This window comes from Delphinus delphis, chromosome 1, assembly GCF_949987515.2.
Source record: "Delphinus delphis chromosome 1, mDelDel1.2, whole genome shotgun sequence".
Lineage (NCBI taxonomy): Eukaryota > Metazoa > Chordata > Mammalia > Artiodactyla > Delphinidae > Delphinus > Delphinus delphis.
The window spans coordinates 161,414,504-161,431,766 of record NC_082683.1 but is presented as its reverse complement, the minus strand read 5'-3'; the positions used below and the strand labels follow the sequence as shown (position 1 = coordinate 161,431,766).

Below are 17,263 nucleotides of genomic sequence, written 5' to 3'. Positions count from 1 at the left end.
CCTTTTTAAAATGTATATAAGCATTTTCTTCTGATGTAAGTATTTAAAAATGTAAAAGTTTCCTCTATATACTTCTTTAGCTGCACCCCACAAATATTTATATTTGGTATATTTATTATCTTTCAATTTAAAATATTTGTGATTTTCCCTTGAGATTTTCTCCTTTTACTTATGAATTATTTAAAGTATGATGTTTCATTCCCAAATACTTGGATGTTTTCAGAGATCTTACTGTTTCAATTTCTGATTAAATTCTGTTGTGCTCAGAGAAATTCTGTACACTGTATATGATTTCAATCTTTCAAAATTTACTGACATGTGTTAATAGGCCAGCATATGATTTATGTTGACAAAGTCTAAGCATGTGCAAAGATTATATATTCTGCAGTTTTGGGGTACACTGTTCTAAAAATATCAATTAGATATCATGATTGGTAGTGCTATTCTTTTTTTTTTAATTAGTTTATTTTATTTTTGGCTGCATTGGGTCTTCATTGCTGTGTGTGGGCTTTCTCTAGTTGCAGTGAGCAGGGGCTACTCTTCATTGCGGTGCGCGGGCTTCTCATTGCGGTGGCTTCTCTTGTTGCAGAGCATGGGGTCTAGGCATGCGGGCTTCAGTAGTTGTGGCCTGCGGGTTCTAGAGCACAAGCTCAGTAGTTGTGGCACACGGGCTTAGTTGCTCTGTGCCACGTAGGATCTTCGCAGACCAGGGCTCGACCCCGTGTCCCCTGCATTGGCAGGCAGATTTGTAACCACTGTGCTACCAGGGAAGCCAAGTAGTGCTATTCTAATTCTCTATAGTTGTACTGATTTTTTTTTTCCTGTTCTCAATTACTGGTAGAGAGTTGTTAAAATCTACAACTATAATTGTTGACCTGTATATTTCTTCCTTTAGTTGTCTTACTTTTTGCTTTAAGTATTTTGAACATCTGTTATTAGGGGCCTACTAATAAACATATATTAGGATTTGTTGTGTTCTTCTAATGAAGTGCTCTTTCAATCATTATCAAGTATCTCCTCTCTCTGGTAATACTCTTTGTCTTGAATTCTATTTTGTCTGATGTTAACATAGCCACTTCAACTTCCTACTGTTAATATTTGATTGGCATATCTTTTTCATTCTTTTGCTTTTAACCTGTCTGTGATTTTTAAAATTCAAGTACAACTCTTGAAGACAGCACATACAGTTGACCCTTTAACAACATGGGGATTAGGAGTGGTGATATCACCTGAGCAGTTGAAAATCTGTGTATAACTTTTAACTCAAGAGTATAACCCAAAACTTAACTACTAATAGCCTACTGTTGACTGCAAGCCTTACAGATAACATAAACGGCAATTAACATGTATTTTGTAAGTTATATGTACTATACACTGTATTCTTACAAAAAAGTAAGCTAGGGATAAAAAAAGTTATTAAGAAAATCATAAAGAAGAGAAATACATTTATAGTACTGTATATTTTTATCAATACCATAAGTTTACATCGTCTGTTTACAAGATGAATCATGTCTCAGTACCTACATCAATATTATCTTATATGATATTACAAAATGCTTTACATGTTGCGCATATTACTAAAACTAGATATCAAAAAAAAGAAAAGATAATGTGAAAAAGAAATTCATCTTTATTTACAGGTACAATGATTCATGCATTGATAATGAAGAAAAAGCAATACAAATTGCTTTATAGTAGTCTAGTGTAATCAATATGATGGCTTCATGGTAGCCTGGCATATACATTAATGAATGAATCATTATAAAAATTTTATGGCATACAGTTTTACTGTCATATTCATAATACAGTATTAAAACACTTTCATTTTTAAAAAATTGAGGTATAGTTGAATTACAATATTATATTAGTTTCAGGTATACAACACAGTGATTCAAAATTTTATAGCTTATACTTCATTTAAATTTATCACAAAATATTGGCTATATTCACTGTGCTGTACAACACATCCATGTAGCTTATTTATTTTATACTTAGTAGTTTGTACCTCTTAATCACTTACCCCTATCTTTCCCTTCCCCTACCCTGCTCCTCACTGGTAACCACTAGTTTGTTCTCTACATCTGTGAGTCTGTTTCTGTTTTATTAGCAACATAGGTTACTTCCATATCTTGGCTATTGTAAATAATGCTGCTGTGAACGTTGGGTTGCATGTATCTTTTCAAATTAGAGTTTTCATCTTTCCTGGATGTACACCCAGGAATGGAATTGATGGATCATACGGTAGTTCTGTTTTTACTTTTTTGAGGCACCTCCATACTGCTTTCCACAGTGGATATACCAACTTACATTCCTGCCAGCAATGTACAAGCACTCCCTTTTCTCCACATCCTTACCAACATTTGTTAATGGTGGTCTTTCTGATGACAGTCATTCTGACAGGTGTGAGGTGATATCTCATTGTGGTTTTGATTTGCATTTCTCTGATGATTAGTGATGTTGGGTATCTTTTCATGTGCCTGTTGGCCATCTGTATGCCTTCTTTGGAAAAATATCTATTCAGGTCTTCTGCCCATTTTTTAAAATCAGGTAGTTATTTCAATATTGAGTTGTATGAACTATTTATATATTTTGGATATTAATCCCTTATCAGTCATATCATTTGAAAATATTTTCTCCCATTCAGTAGGTTGTCTTTTCATTTTGCCAATGGTTTCCTTTGTTGTGCAAAAGCTTTTAAGTTTAATGAGGTCCCATTTGTTTATTTTTGCTTGTTTCCCTTGCCTTAGGAGACAGATTCAAAGAAATATGGCTACAATTTATAACAAACTGTGTCCTGCCTCTATTTTCTTTTCTTTTTTTTTGCAATATAAAATAAACAGTTTTATTTTTGATGTGTCTCCAGCCATCGATCAATGGCCATTTTCAGAGTCCTATTTGGTATAAGTACCACTGAAGGAAGAACAAGATTTGTCATGGGACTTGTACGTTTCTTTTTGCTGATCCAATTTTCCATTGTTTCCTTTTCGTATGAATAGCCATCTGATGCAATGACAGGATCTTTCATAAGCTCCTTAGTTATTGGACATATAAATTCATCAGGAATTCCAGAAGAAAGGGTTTTCATCTTTGTCCTGAGCTCTTCAATCTTCTGCAGAACTTTACTACGCAGCCCTAGAGATTCAATTTTCAAATCATCAGCTAGACTTTCTTTTGTAAGATTCAACAGTTCTCGCCCATCAATGTTATTCATTTTGAAAATACCAACAAGGTCTTTTAAATCTTGTGCACAAAGCCAGTTTGAGACATCGTCCTCTGACCAATCTTCAGTAAATTGCTTTGGTTGATCTTCTGCGATCCTTGCTTGGCAAGGTGTTTCCAGGTCAAACTGCCAGATATTCACTGTTTTGTCCATTAAACCAGTAGCAAGTAAAAGGATATTGGGTGCAAAGGCACAAGTTGTGACATACCTAGTGTGCTGAGTCAAGGTGTGAAATATATTCTCAGTATTAGTATCATACACTATGACAGACTTATCCACTGATCTAAGGTATGGGTAAAGGAAATAACCCAAATTTTGATCTGGCAATCCTGACCACATGATGCCAGTCGAAAGAAGTGAAGACCTTGTTCTCCACCAGAAACTGGCTGTGAAGAAAAATCGCAGCAGGTAATTCCAAGATCATGTGCTTTTTCACTATGCAGACACCTCATTTTATCATCCCACAGTGTTAAATCTTCACACGAGGAGCCAGTGACAAAGAGGTTTCTATGAGGAGAAAATGCACAGGCCACCAAGGAGCCATCCTTAACACTAGCACATCTATATAACTTGTATGACTGTGCATTCCACAAAACAACAGTTCCATCAGCTTCCCCTGATATCAAACAAGTGGAGTCTGGGGAAGACCGGCAAACCCTCACGGGGCTACCACTGGGCTGTTCCATCACTGCCAAAGTCTGTCCGTTTTGAGTATCCCATAAGACAGTGGTACCACCTGTTGAAAATAAAGCCAAAATATGCCCTGAAGCAGAGAAACAGCAGCAGTGGACAGCAGAGGTGTGAAACTTCAATGGAGAGTGTGGCAATTCACTGAAGTCACTCAGGGAGTACAGGCGAATTGGTTTGTCCAAGGAGCAAGTGGCCAAGAGGGAAGAGGAGAAGGCACAGCAGTTGACATCATCATCATGATCCGCTAACGTGTGAATTAATTTCACCATGTTCTTTATTTGAAGTAAAATATCCTGGTGTGGGCGTCCACCTAAACCTCAGCCGTCAAGCCAAACACTCAATTTCCGGTCATATCCTGGATCAACTCGCCAGTGTGAACACATGCATACCCACCTAATGCAAGGCAAACCCAAGATGTGCCAAGAATCCTCCAACATAAAGCTCGAGACCTACTCCCACCGTGCCCACGTGGGGACCAAGGATTTGCCCAACTCTTGAGAGCCAACCAGGCCTCAGCGAACCGAACGACCCGCGGCAGGAGCACGGCCGGCGGGGAGCAGGGCCTTCCGAGTGCGGGGACCGGCGCTCGGGTTGTGGGGGGGGGTGGAAGCCAGCTGGGGCTTTCACGCCCCGCCGTGAGGCGTCGCCCGGCTCCCAGACCAAGGCCGCAAAACCATGCATCGCTCTGGTCAAGATCTCAGCAGGTCCCTGTCGTGCGCTTAGAACCTGACGCCGAGAAACGGTGGGTTTAGACACCTTGAGCAGGGAAGCTCGGCGGGCTGACCCCAGTCAAGGTCCTCCGCCTGCCTCCGCCGCTGTTAAACTGGCCCATGGGCACTGCCCCTTTCACCTCAAAGACCCACGACACCTGGGATCAGCGCTCAGATGCCGGCAAGTGGTGCAGGGCACATGACACGCAGGTGAGGTGGGCCTGTTTTCTTTTTTTTTAAAGTAGTTTAATTTAATTTATTTAAAACTTCATTTTTAAAAATATTTATTTATTTTTGGATAGTTACAGAAGTCAAGGGATCTCGACTTTTTTTGGCTGTGCAGCATGTGGGATCCTAGTTCTGTGACCTGGAATCAAACCCGCACCGCCTGCACTGGAAGCATGGAGTCCTAACCACTAGACCACCAGGGAAGGCCCTGCCTATGTTTTCTTCTGGCAGTTTTTTGGTTTCTGGTTTTACATTTAAGTCTTTAAACCATTTTGAGTTTATTTCCGTATGTGGTGTGAGAAAATGTTCTAATTTCATTCTTTTACATGTAGCTGTCCAGTTTTCCCAGCACCACTTATTGAAGAAACTGTCTTTTCTCCACTGTATATTCTTGCCTCCTTTGTTGTAGATTAATCGACCATAAGTGTGTCAGTTTACTTCTGGGCTCTCTAGTCTGTTCCATTAATCTATGTGTCTGTTTTTTTGCCAGTACCATACTGCTGTGATTACTGTAGCTTTGTAGTATACTCTGAAATCAGGGAGTGTGATACCTCTGTTCTGTTCTTCTTTCTCAAGATTGTTTTGGCTATTCAGGGTCTTTTGTGTTTCCATACAAATTTTAAAATGATTTGTTCTAGTTCTGTGAAAAATGCCATTCGTATTTTGATAGGGATGGATTGAATCTCTAGATTATCTTGGGTAGTATCGTCATTTTAACAATATTAATTCTTCCAATCCAAGAACATGGTATATCTTTCCATCTGTTTGTCTCATCTTTGATTTCTTTCATCAGCGTCTTATAGTTTTTGGAGTACATGTCTTTACCTCCTAGGTTAGATTTATTCCTAGGTATTTTATCCTTTTTGATACAATTGTAAATGGGATTGTTTCATTAATTTCTCTAATAGTTCAGTGTCAATGTATAGAAATGCAAGAGATTTCTGTATGTTAATTTTGTATCCTGTAACTTTACTGAATTCACTGATGAGCTCTAGTAGTTTTTTGGTGGTGTCTTCAGGATTTTCTATATATTGTATCATGTCATCTGTAGACAGTGACACAGCGACAGTTTTACTTCTTCCTTTCCAATTTGGGTTATATTATTTCTTTTTCTTGTCTGATTGCTGTGGCCAGGACTTCCAATATTATGTTGAATAGAACTGGCAAGAGTGGGCACCTTTGTCTTGTCCCTGATCTTAGAGAAAATGCTTTCAGCTTTCTATTGTTGAATATGATGTTAGTTGTGGGCTTATCATATATGGCATTTATTATGAAGTATGTTCCCTCTATACCCACTTTGTGAGGAGTTTTTATCATAAATGAATGAATTTTGTCAAAAGCTTTTTCTGCATCTATGTAGATGACTGTATGATTTTTTATTCTTTAATTTATTAATGTGGTGTATCACGTTGATTAATTTGTGGTTATTGAACCGTCCTTGCATCAACTGGGATAAATCCCACTTGATTATGATGTATTATCCTGTTAATGTATTGTTAGATTTGATTGTTAATATTTTGTTGAGGATTTTTACATCTATGTTCATTAGTGATATTGGCCTGTAATTTTCTATTTTTGTGGTATCTTTCTCTGGTTTTGGTATCTGGGTGATGGTGGCCTTGTAGAATGAGTCTTGAAGTCTTCTTTTCTCTGCAATTTTTTGGAATAGTTTGAGAAGGATAGGTGTTAACTCTTCTCTAAATGTTTGGCAGAATTCACATATAAAGTCATCTAGTCCTGAACTTTTGTCTGTTGGGAGTTTTGGGGTGTTTTTTTGTTTTGTTTTGCTTTAAATTACTGACTCAATTTCATCACTGGTAACTGGTCTGTTCATATTTCCTATTTCTTCCTGGTTTGGTCTTGGGAGATTGTACAGTTCTAGGAATTTGTCCATTTTTTTCTAGGTTGTCCATTTTTGGGGCATAGAGTTGTTTGTAGTATTCTTTTATGATTCTCCAGTGTCAGTTCTGACTTCTCCTTCTTGTTGGCCCTCTTTTTTTCTGGGCGAGTTTGACTAAAGGTTTATCAATTTTGTTTATCTTTTCAAAGAGCCAGCTCTTAGTTTCATTAATATTTTCTTTTTTAAGTCTCTATTCCATTTATTTCTGCTCTGGCCTTTATGATTTCTTTCCTTCTAATACCTTTGGATTTTGTTTGTTCTTTTTAAGTTCCTTTAGGTGTAAGGTTAGGTTGTTTATTTGAGATTTTTCTTGTTTCCTGAGGTTGGTTAGCATCGCTATAAACTTCTCTCTTAGAACTGCTTTTGCTACGACCCATAGATTTTGGATTGTTATATTTTTGTTTTCACTTGTCTCCAGGTATCTTTTGATTTCTTCTTTGGTTTCTTCAGTGATCCACTGGTTGTCCTTGCTCCATGGGGTGAACCCCTACAATCGTAATTATTCTCATTTGTGGGTTGCCCACCCTGGGGGTATGTATAATGATTATAAAGCAACTCCACCCCTCTTACCCATCTCACTGTGATTCTTTCTGGTAGTTTCCAGTCTTTCTCATCAACAGTTGTTCTGTAAATAGTTGTAATTCTGGTGTGCCCATGAAAGGAGGTGAGCTCAGGGTCTTCCTTCAATACAAGTCTTTTTTTTTTTTTTAATTGACGTATAGTTGATTTACAATGTTGTGTTAGTTTCTACTGTACAGGAAAGTGATTCAGTTATACATATATATTTATATATATATATACATTCTTATTTATATTCTTTGCCATTATGGTTTACAACAGATATTGAATATAGTTCCTAGTGCTATACAGTAGGACGTTGTTGTTTATCCACTCTATATGTAATAGTTTGCATCTGCTAATCCCAAACTCCCAATCCATCCTTCCCCCAACCCCATCCCCTTGGCAACCACAAATCTGATTTCTATGTCTGTGAGTCTGTTACTGTTTTGTAGATAGGTTCATTTGTGTCATACTTTAGATTCCACATATAAGTGATATCATATGGTATTTGTCTTTCTCTTTCTGACTTCCCTCACTTAGTATGGTAATCTCTAAGTCCATCCATGTTGCTGCAAATGGCATTATTTCATTCTTTTTTATTGCTGTGTAGTAGTCCATTGTATATATGTACCACATCTTCTTTATCCATTCATCTGTTGACGGACATTTAGGTTGTTTCCTTGGCTATTGTGAATAGTGCTGCTATGAACATAGGGGTGAATGTATCTTTTTGAATTATAGTTTTGTCCAGATATATGCCCTGGAGTGGGATTGTTGGATCATATGGCAACTCTACTTTTAGTTTTCTGAGGAACCTCCACATTGTTTTCCATAGTGGCTGCACCAACTTACACTCCCACCAACAGTGTAGGAACGTTCCCCTTTCTCCACACCCTCTACAGCATTTGTTATTTGTAGATTTTTTAATGATGGCCATTCTGACTGGGATGAGGTGGTACCTCATTGTACTTTTGATTTGCATTTCTCTAATAATTAGCAATGTTGAGCATCTTTTGATGTGCCTGTTGGTCATCTGGATGTCTTCTTTGGAGAAATGTCTATTTAGGTCTTCTACCCATTTTTCTATTGGGTTGTTTGTTTTTTTGTTGTTGAGTTGTATGGGCTGTTTGAATATTTTGGAAATTAAGCCCTTGTAGGTCACATCATTTGCAAATATTTTCTCCCATTCTGTAGGTTGTCTTTTTGTTTTGGTTATGGTTTCCTTTGCTGTATAAAAGCTTGTAAGTTTGATGAGGTCCCATTTGCTTATTTTTGCTTTTGTTTCTATTGCCTTGGCAGACTGATTCAATACAAGTCCTGCACACAATATTCCACATGATGAATAATACTTAGGTCATGATGATGATGACACAAATACATCTCATACAGTTCTTGCCGTGCAGTGATTAGATTTTCAGAGGAAGACACTCACACACCTACGCAATAGATAAGTTTATTAACTGTATGGAATGATGATTATTTACTATTCACTAAGTGGAAATGAATCATCATAAAGGTCTTCATCCTCACCATTTTCATGTTGAGTAGGCTGAGGAGAAGAAGGAAGAGAAGTTGCTCTTGCTGTCTCAGGGGTGGCAGAGGTGGCAGAGGTGGAGGAGGTGGAAGGGGAGGGAAGACAGTCAGGCACACTTACTGTGAATTTATGGAAATACATCATAATTTCTACTTGACTTTTTGCTTTTTCATTTCTCTAAAAATGTTTCTATATGGTACCAATCCTTCTTCCACTATTTGCTTTAGTTTAAGTGACCCTATCATAGAAGGGTCTATGCTATAAAAAAAAGCAAAAGCAGTCTTGAAAATTGAAAGTCTTCTCCCCAACTGTCTAATGTCAATTTGTTTTCTGACACTGCATCTTCTATGTCTTCTTCTTTATTGGCTGGCACTGATTCAGAAGCACTCATCTCCATCAAGTTGTGTTGTTAATTCCTCTGGTGTGGTGTCTATTAGCTCTTGAAAATATCCGTGTCTTGAAGCCCTTTACTTCCAACCTCTTTTTTTTTCCTCCACCTCTACAATCTCTTTCCTTTACTGGCTCTTTCAGGCTTTTTCTATTAACAACAGTGACATCTTCAGTGATATAATCCTTCCAGATTTTCATGATGTTTTCTCCATTAGAGTTCTCTTCCATAGCATTGACAATCCTTTCCATAGAGTACCATGTGTAATGAGCCTTAAAGGCACTTAAGGCTACAGGCTGAATTATAGATGTTGTGTCTGGGAGTAAGTAGACCACTTCAATGCCTTTGGAGTCAAACTCATGGGGTTCTGGGTAGCCAGGGGCATTGTCCAATATCAAAAGAACTTTAAAAGGCAGTTCCTTACTGCCAAGGTACTTCCGGACTTCAGGGACAAACCATCAATGGAACCGATCCAGAAAAAGAATTTTTGTTGCCCAGGTCTTCTTGCTGTACAACCAAAAGACGGGCCAGCTGGTGTTTATTTTTTCCCTTCAAGGGTCCAAGGTTAGCAGCTTTTTTTAATTTAGTTAAATTTTTTATTGAAGTATAGTTGATATACAATGTTGTGCCAATCTCTGCTGTACAGCAAAGTGACATAGACATTCTTTTTTTTTAAATATATATTCTTTTCCATTATGGTTTATCACAGTTCCCTGTGCTATACAGTAGGACCTTGTTGTTTATGGCTGGCAGCTTTATACATAAGGGCAGTCTTGATCATAAACCCAACTGCATTTGCAAAACAGTAGTTAGCCTATCTCTTTCTGCTTTATTTTTTTATTTTTTAAGTTTTTGGCTGCGTTGGGTCTTTGTTGCTGCACGAGGGCTTTCTCTAGTTGCAGCAAGTGGGGGCTATTCTTCATTGCAGTGCGTGGGCTTCTTAGTGCGGTGGCTTCTCTCGTTGTGGAGCACAGGCTCTAGGTGCACGGGCTTCACGAGTTGCAGCATGCGGGCTCCGTGGTTGTGGCTCGTGGGCTCTAGAGTGCAGGCTCAGTAGTTGTAGCACACGGGCTTAGCTGCTCTGTGGCATGTGGGATCTTCCTGGACCAGGGATCAAACCTGTGTGCCCTGTATTGGCAGGCAAGTTCTTAACCACTGCTCCACCAGGGAAGTCCACCCTTTCTGCTTTAAATCCTAGTGCTTGCTTTACTTCCTTACTAACAAGGCTTTTTTGTTTTGTTTTGTTTTGTTTTACCAGAATAGGGCACTTATGTCTGCATTAAAAACCTGTTCAGGTAGATATCCTTTCTCCTCCATGACTTTCTTAATGGCATCTGGGAAGCTGTTTGCTGCCTCCCGGTTGGCAGAAGCTGCTTCTCCTGTGATCCTGACATTTTTTAAGCCAAACCTCTTTTTAAAATTATCAAACCATCCTTTGCTGGCATTAAATTCTCCAGCTTTAGATCTTTCACTCCCTTTTGCTCTGTCGTCATATAAATGACTTTGCTTTTTCTCAAATCATATCGGAGTCCATAGGTATGCCTTTCTTATATCAATCTTGCACCCACATAAAAGCTGTATTTTCATTATGAGGTAAAAAGATATTTCAAAAAAATGCTAGGTATTCATGCCTGCTGGCATAGCTGCAGCTACAGCTTCACCAATTTTCCTTTTCTTTTTTTTTTTTTACAATGGTCCTTACACTGTATTCATTTATTTATCTTGAAATAGTGGGCAATCACAGATGAAGACCTCAATCTACAGTACATATCAAGCAATTCAACTTTTTCTTGTAATGTCATGACTTTTCTCTGCTTCTTAGGAGCAATTCTAGCATCACTATGGCACTTCATATGGGCTCCATGGTTTATGGTCTTCCACTAAACACAATGAAAAATACTTGAGAACTGCAAGAGATCACTTTTTACAACGATATGCAATTTACTGGAGATGAACTGATCACATGGAAATGATTACTGTCACACAGCATTTTTAGCAGATACTCACAACACTTGAGCTCACTGCAACAGCATTGGGAGGTTGCTACAAAATTTTTACAGTAGTACAGTGTATACTACAGTTAGTTTTATGAAGCTATGATTTAATATGGCATCTTTATGTTTGCTTACATTTCTCTCAATGGCAAATGTATGGACTGTGTTTGTGGAAGTAAGTTTTGATAAATTTTACTACCATAAAATATGGTAGTAAATGATAAAATAGACTATGTCTACATATATCTTGTGCATTCATGACATATCTTTTTAATTTTTTTCAATATTTCACGGCTAAGCAATTCATCTGCAAGTTCTTTCAAGCTGTCACAAATTTCCAAAAAAATTTCCAGTGTGTTACTGAAAAAAAAAATCCACATATAAATGGACTCACACAATTCAAACCCGTCAAACCCATGTTGTTCAATGGTCAACTGTAGTTGAGTTTGACTTCCTTTTAAAAAAAAAAAAAAAAAATCCAGTCTGATAAGCTCTACAGTGTAGTGTTTAGTTCATTGACATTTAATGTAATTTTAAAAGGCTAGATATAAGTCTACCATCTTGCTATTTATTTTCTACTCCTCTGTTCTTTCTTTCCTGTCATCTTTTCACTTAACTGAGTATTTGTTAGTTTGTCAAATTTAATTCCTCTACTGGCTTTTTAGGTATACCTCTTAACACTTTTTTAAAAGTAATTCCTTCAACTGGACAGCCAAATGCAAAAGAAGAAACTAGACCACTACCTCACATCATATACAAAAATCAACTCAAAATGGACTAAAGACCTGAAAGCAAGACCTCAAACAATAAAACTCCTAGAAATAAGCATATGCAGTATGCTCTGTAACATTGATCTTAGCAATATCTTTCTGGATATGTCTCCTGAGGCAAGGGAAACAAAAGCAAAATTGAACAAATGGGATTATATAAAACTAAAAAGTTTCTGCACAGCAAAGGAAAGCATCAGCAAAATGAAGAAACAAATGGAAGATATCTGCAAATCATATATCCATTAATTGGCTAATATCCCAAATATATAAAGAACTCATACAACTCAACAACAAAAAGACACACAACCCAATAAAAAAATGGGCAGCAGAGCTGAATAGGTGATTTTCTAAAGAAGACATATAGATGGCCAGCAGGCACATGAAAAGATATTCATCGCTAATTGTTAGGAAAATGCAAATCAAAACCACAATGACTCACTATCAAAACAAAACAAAACAAACCCCAAAACAACCCAATCAAAAAACAGGCAGGGGACTTCCCTGGCGCAGTGGTTAAGAGTCCACCTGCCAATGCAGGGGACACGGGTTCGAGCCCTGGTCCAGGAGGATCCCACATGCCATGGAGCAGCTGGGCCTGTGGGCCACAACTACTAAGCCTGCGCTCTAGAGCCCTTGAGCCACAACCACTGAGCCTGCGTGCCACAACTACTGAAGACCGCACGCCTAGAACCCACGCTCCGCAACAAGAGAAGGCACCACAATGAGAAGCCCGCACACTGCAACGAAGAGTAACCCCCACTCGCCGCAACTAGAGAAAGTCCATGTGCAGCATCAAAGACCCAACTTAGCGAAAATAAATAAATAAATGAATGAATAAATAAATTAATTAATAAATTAAAAAAAATAGGCAAGTGATCTAAATAGACATTTCTCCAAGGAAGACATCCAGATGGCCAACAGGCACATGAAAAGATGCTCAACACTGCTAATTATTAGAGAAATGCAAATCAAAACTATAATGAGGTATCATCTCACACGGGTCAGAATTGCCATCATCAAAAGTCTACAATAAAAAATGCTGGAGAGGGTGTGGAGAAAAGGGAACCCTCATACATTATTGGTGGGAATGTAAATTGGTGTAGCCACTATGGAAAACAGTCTGGAGGTTCCTTTAAAAACAAAAAATAGAGTTATCATATGTTCCAGCAACCCCACTCCTGGGTATATATCCAGAAAAGATGAAAACTAATTCGAAAAGATAATGCACCCCAATGTTCATAACAGCATTATTTACAATAGCCAGGACATGGAAACAACCCAAGTGCCCAGCAACAGATGATTACTTTAAGAAGATGTGAGATTTTATATATATGTATAAAACACACAGGAATATTACTCAACCATAAAAAAGAGTAAAATATTTACAACAACATGGATGGACCTAGAGAATATCATAGTAAGTGAAGTAAGTCAGAGAAAGATAAATATTATATGATATTACTTATATGTGGAATCTAAAAAGTAATACAAATGAATCTATATACCATACAGAAACAGACTCATAGACATAGAAAACAAACTTATAGTTACCAAAAGGGAAAGGGAGGTGTGGGGGGTATAAATTAGGAGTATGGGATTAACAAAACTACACATAAAATAGATAAGCAGGGCTTCCCTGGTGGCGCAGTGGTTGAGAGTCCGCCTGCCAATGCAGGGGACAAGGGTTCGTGCCCCGGTCCGGGAAGATCCCACATGCCGCGGAGCGGCTGGGCCCGTGAGCCATGGCCGCTGAGCCTGCGCGTCCGGAGCCTGTGCTCCGCAACAGGAAAGGCCACAACAGTGAGAGGCCCGCATATCACACACACAAAAAAAAACACACAAAAAAAACAAAAACAAAAACAAAAAAATAGATAAGCAAAAAGAATTTACTGTACAGCACAGGGAATTATATTCAATATCTTATAATAACCTATAATGGAAAATAATCTGAAAAAAATATGTATAATTAAATTACTTTCCTATACAGCTGAAACTTACACAATATTGTAAATCAACTGTACTTCAATTAAAAAAAAACCACAGTGAGATATCACCTCACATCTGTTAGACTGGCTATTATCAAAAAGGCAAGAAATAACAAGGGTTGGCAAGGACAGGAGAAAAGGAAACCCTCATACACTGTTGGTGGGAATGTAAGTTGGTGCAGCTACTATGAGAAACAGTGTGGAGATTCCCCCCCAAATTAAGACTAGAACTACCACATGATCTACCTATCCCACTTCTGTGTATTCATCCAAAGAATACAAAAACACTAATTCAAAAAGATATATGCAACCCTATGTTCATAGCAACATTATTTAGAATAGCCAAGATATGAAAACAACCTAAGTGCCTATCAATGAATGAATGGATAAAGATATGCTACACACGGGCTTCCCTGGTGGCGCAGTGGTTGAGAGTCCGCCTGCCGATGCAGGGGACACAGGTTCGTGCCCCGGTCCGGGAAGATCCCACATGCCACGGAGTGGCTGGGCCCGTGAGCCATGGTTGCTGAGCCTGCGTGTCCAGAGCCTGTGCTCCGCAACGGGAGAGGCCACAACAGTGAGCGGCCCGCATACCACAAAAAAAAAAAAAAAAAAAAAAGATATGCTACACACACAGACGCACACACGCACTGGAATACTACTCCACGGTAAAAAAAAGAGTAGTGATTACCAGAGGGGAAGGGGTGGGACAGGGGAGGGTGAAATGGGTAAAGGGGATCAACTGTACGATGAGAGACAGAAACTAAACTTTTGGTGGTGAGCATGCTGTAATGTAAAGAGAAGATGAAATATAACGTATACATGAAACTTATGTTATAAACCAACGTTACCTCAATAAAAGATTTTTTTAAAGTAATTCCTTTACTAGTTCTCAAAGTACGGCCCCACTCCAGCAGCATCAACACCACTTGGAAACTTCTTGAAATGCAAATTCTCAGGCCCTACCCCTGACCTTCTGAATCAGAAACTCTGGAGTGGAGGCCAGTAATCTGTCTTTTTAAAGCCCTCCAGGTGATCTGACGCACACTAAGATTTCTGAACCTCAATATTCTAGGGATTATAATATTCACTCCTTACTTATTACACTCTACTTCAGTTAATACTGTATACTCTCACTACAAATTTAAGAAACAAACACAACAGTTCCATTTTACACATGTATTTACTATTTCTGGTGCTGTTACTCTGTAGTCAAGGTTCCATCTGGTATCATATCCCTTCAATCTGAAAAGTTCATTTGACATAGCATCTAGTGTTCTTTTCCCGTAAGAAGTCAGCTGCTGTTTGTATCACTGTTCCTCATATAATGTTGTTTTTCTAATGAATGCTTTCAAGATTTGCTCTGTATTTTTTCTGTATTGTGTCTAATTATGGGTTATGTATACACGTGGGTTATATGCCTTGGGGTTTAGAGTACTGTGGATCTGTACTTTTTTTTTTTTTAAATCGAGTTTGGGAAAGGTGGCCAAAATGGCGGAGTAGGAAGTCCTTGCGCTCACCTCTTCCCATTGGCACACCAAAATTACAATATTTACAGAGCAACTATTGATGAGAAAGACCAGAAGACAAGCAAAAATGATCTTCTACAACTAAAGATGCAAAGGAACCACGACCGGACAGGTAGGAGGGGCAGAGACACAGTATAGTCAAGAACAATACCTCCACAAAGGGGAGGATAATAACAATTGTAGAGGTTCTCCCCAAGGAGCAAGGGATCTGAACCCCACGTGGGGCTCTCCAAACTGGAAGTCCTGCACTAGGACGACAAACACCAGAACACCTTCCTTTGAAGGCCAGCAGGGCTTACATTCGGGAGAGCCAGAGGGCTATGGGAAATAGACTCCATCCTTAAAGGGTGCACACAAAATCTTACAAGTTCTAGGACGCAGAGCAGAAGCAGTAATTCAAAAGGCGCCTCAGTTAGACCCACCTGCTGATCTTGGAGAGCCTCCCTGAAAGGCAGGAGCCAAGTGGAGCTTACCGGGGGGAAAGAGACACTTGTGACAGCCATTTCTGGGAGCTTGTTCAACCACGAGGACACTGGTGCTGGCAAGCGCCATTTTTTAATCCTCCCTCTAGCTTATTAGGGCTGGGACTCGGCCCCGCCCAGCAGCCTGTCTATACCAGTAATGGGACACCTCAGGCCAAGCAGCTGGCTGGGCGGGGACACAGCCCCACCCACCAGCTGGCCTGGCTGGGAGCCCCTGAGCCCATAGCCGCTTCAGGACCTGGACTTATCCACCAGAGGGCCCAGGACCAGCCACTGACACCAACGAGCCTCACTAGTCCCAGGTCCCCAGGGCCCTGCACCAGAGACCCTGGGACCTGGCTTTGCTCACAGGTGAGCCAGCATTAGCCCCAGGATCAGCCTCACCCATCACTGGGCAGGCACCAGCCACTGGGTCCTGGCCCAGCACAACAGAGACCAACGCACTAACTCAGGGAGTTCCAGGGCCCTGCAGCCAGAGACTTTGGGACTGGCTCCACCCACCAGTGAGCAGGCACTAGCCCCAGGACCCGGGCTCACCCACCAGTGGGTGGGTACCAGCCTGGGGACCCCCCTGGGCCTCAGCCCTGCCCACCAGTGGGCAGACACCAGGCCCTGCGGCTAGAGAACCCAGGACCCAGCTCTGCCTACAAGGGGGCCGGCACCAGCGCAGGGATCTGATCCCCTGAGCCCTGTCCCACCCACCACTGGGTGGACAGCAGCCCCAGGACCACCACAGACCTACAGCCTGCTGTGTCTGGATGCAGCCCACAGACCAGCAGGCCAGCACTAGCTCCAAGACCCACTGAGCCCTAGTCCCACCCACCAGCAGGCTAATGCCAGCTCTGGGACACCTTGGGCCTCTCAGCTAGCCGCCCCAGGAACTGCTCCTGTCCACCAGTGATGGGACACTAGCCCAGGGAATAGCGGGGGCTCTGGCCTGCCAACCAGCAGGCTGACAGCAGGCCACCAGACATATTGGGCCCCTCAGCCAGCAGCCTCAGGACCCAGCTCCACTAACCAGCAGGCTGATAACCAGCTTTGGGATATCCCAGGCCCCTACAGACAGCCATGCCAGGAACTAGCGCACCCACCAGCACTAGATCTGGGACCCCAGCCTGCAACCACACACCCCGAGCCCAGCTCCACCCACCAGTGGGCCAGTACTAGTCCCAGGAACCCCCCACTCACTCCTGCAGCCGGCCACCTTGTGCCCCAGCCCACAGACGGAAGCCTTCCACGAGGCAGGGCCTAGCAACCAACCTGAAGGAGGGC

The 17,263-nt window shown here is 40.5% G+C and overlaps 2 protein-coding genes across 2 annotated transcripts in view; both read right to left on the bottom strand.

The window, feature by feature from the left end:
* The window catches only part of LIN9 (lin-9 DREAM MuvB core complex component), a 110,662-nt gene that overhangs the window by 57,833 nt on the left and 35,566 nt on the right, over positions 1-17,263 (bottom strand). The gene's annotated exons all lie outside the window — the stretch shown is intronic.
* On the bottom strand, positions 2,843-4,179 carry LOC132424783 (WD repeat, SAM and U-box domain-containing protein 1-like). The gene is given in 2 exon segments (XM_060010860.1): positions 2,843-3,504; positions 3,507-4,179. Coding segments are annotated over 2 exon segments (1,335 nt in total).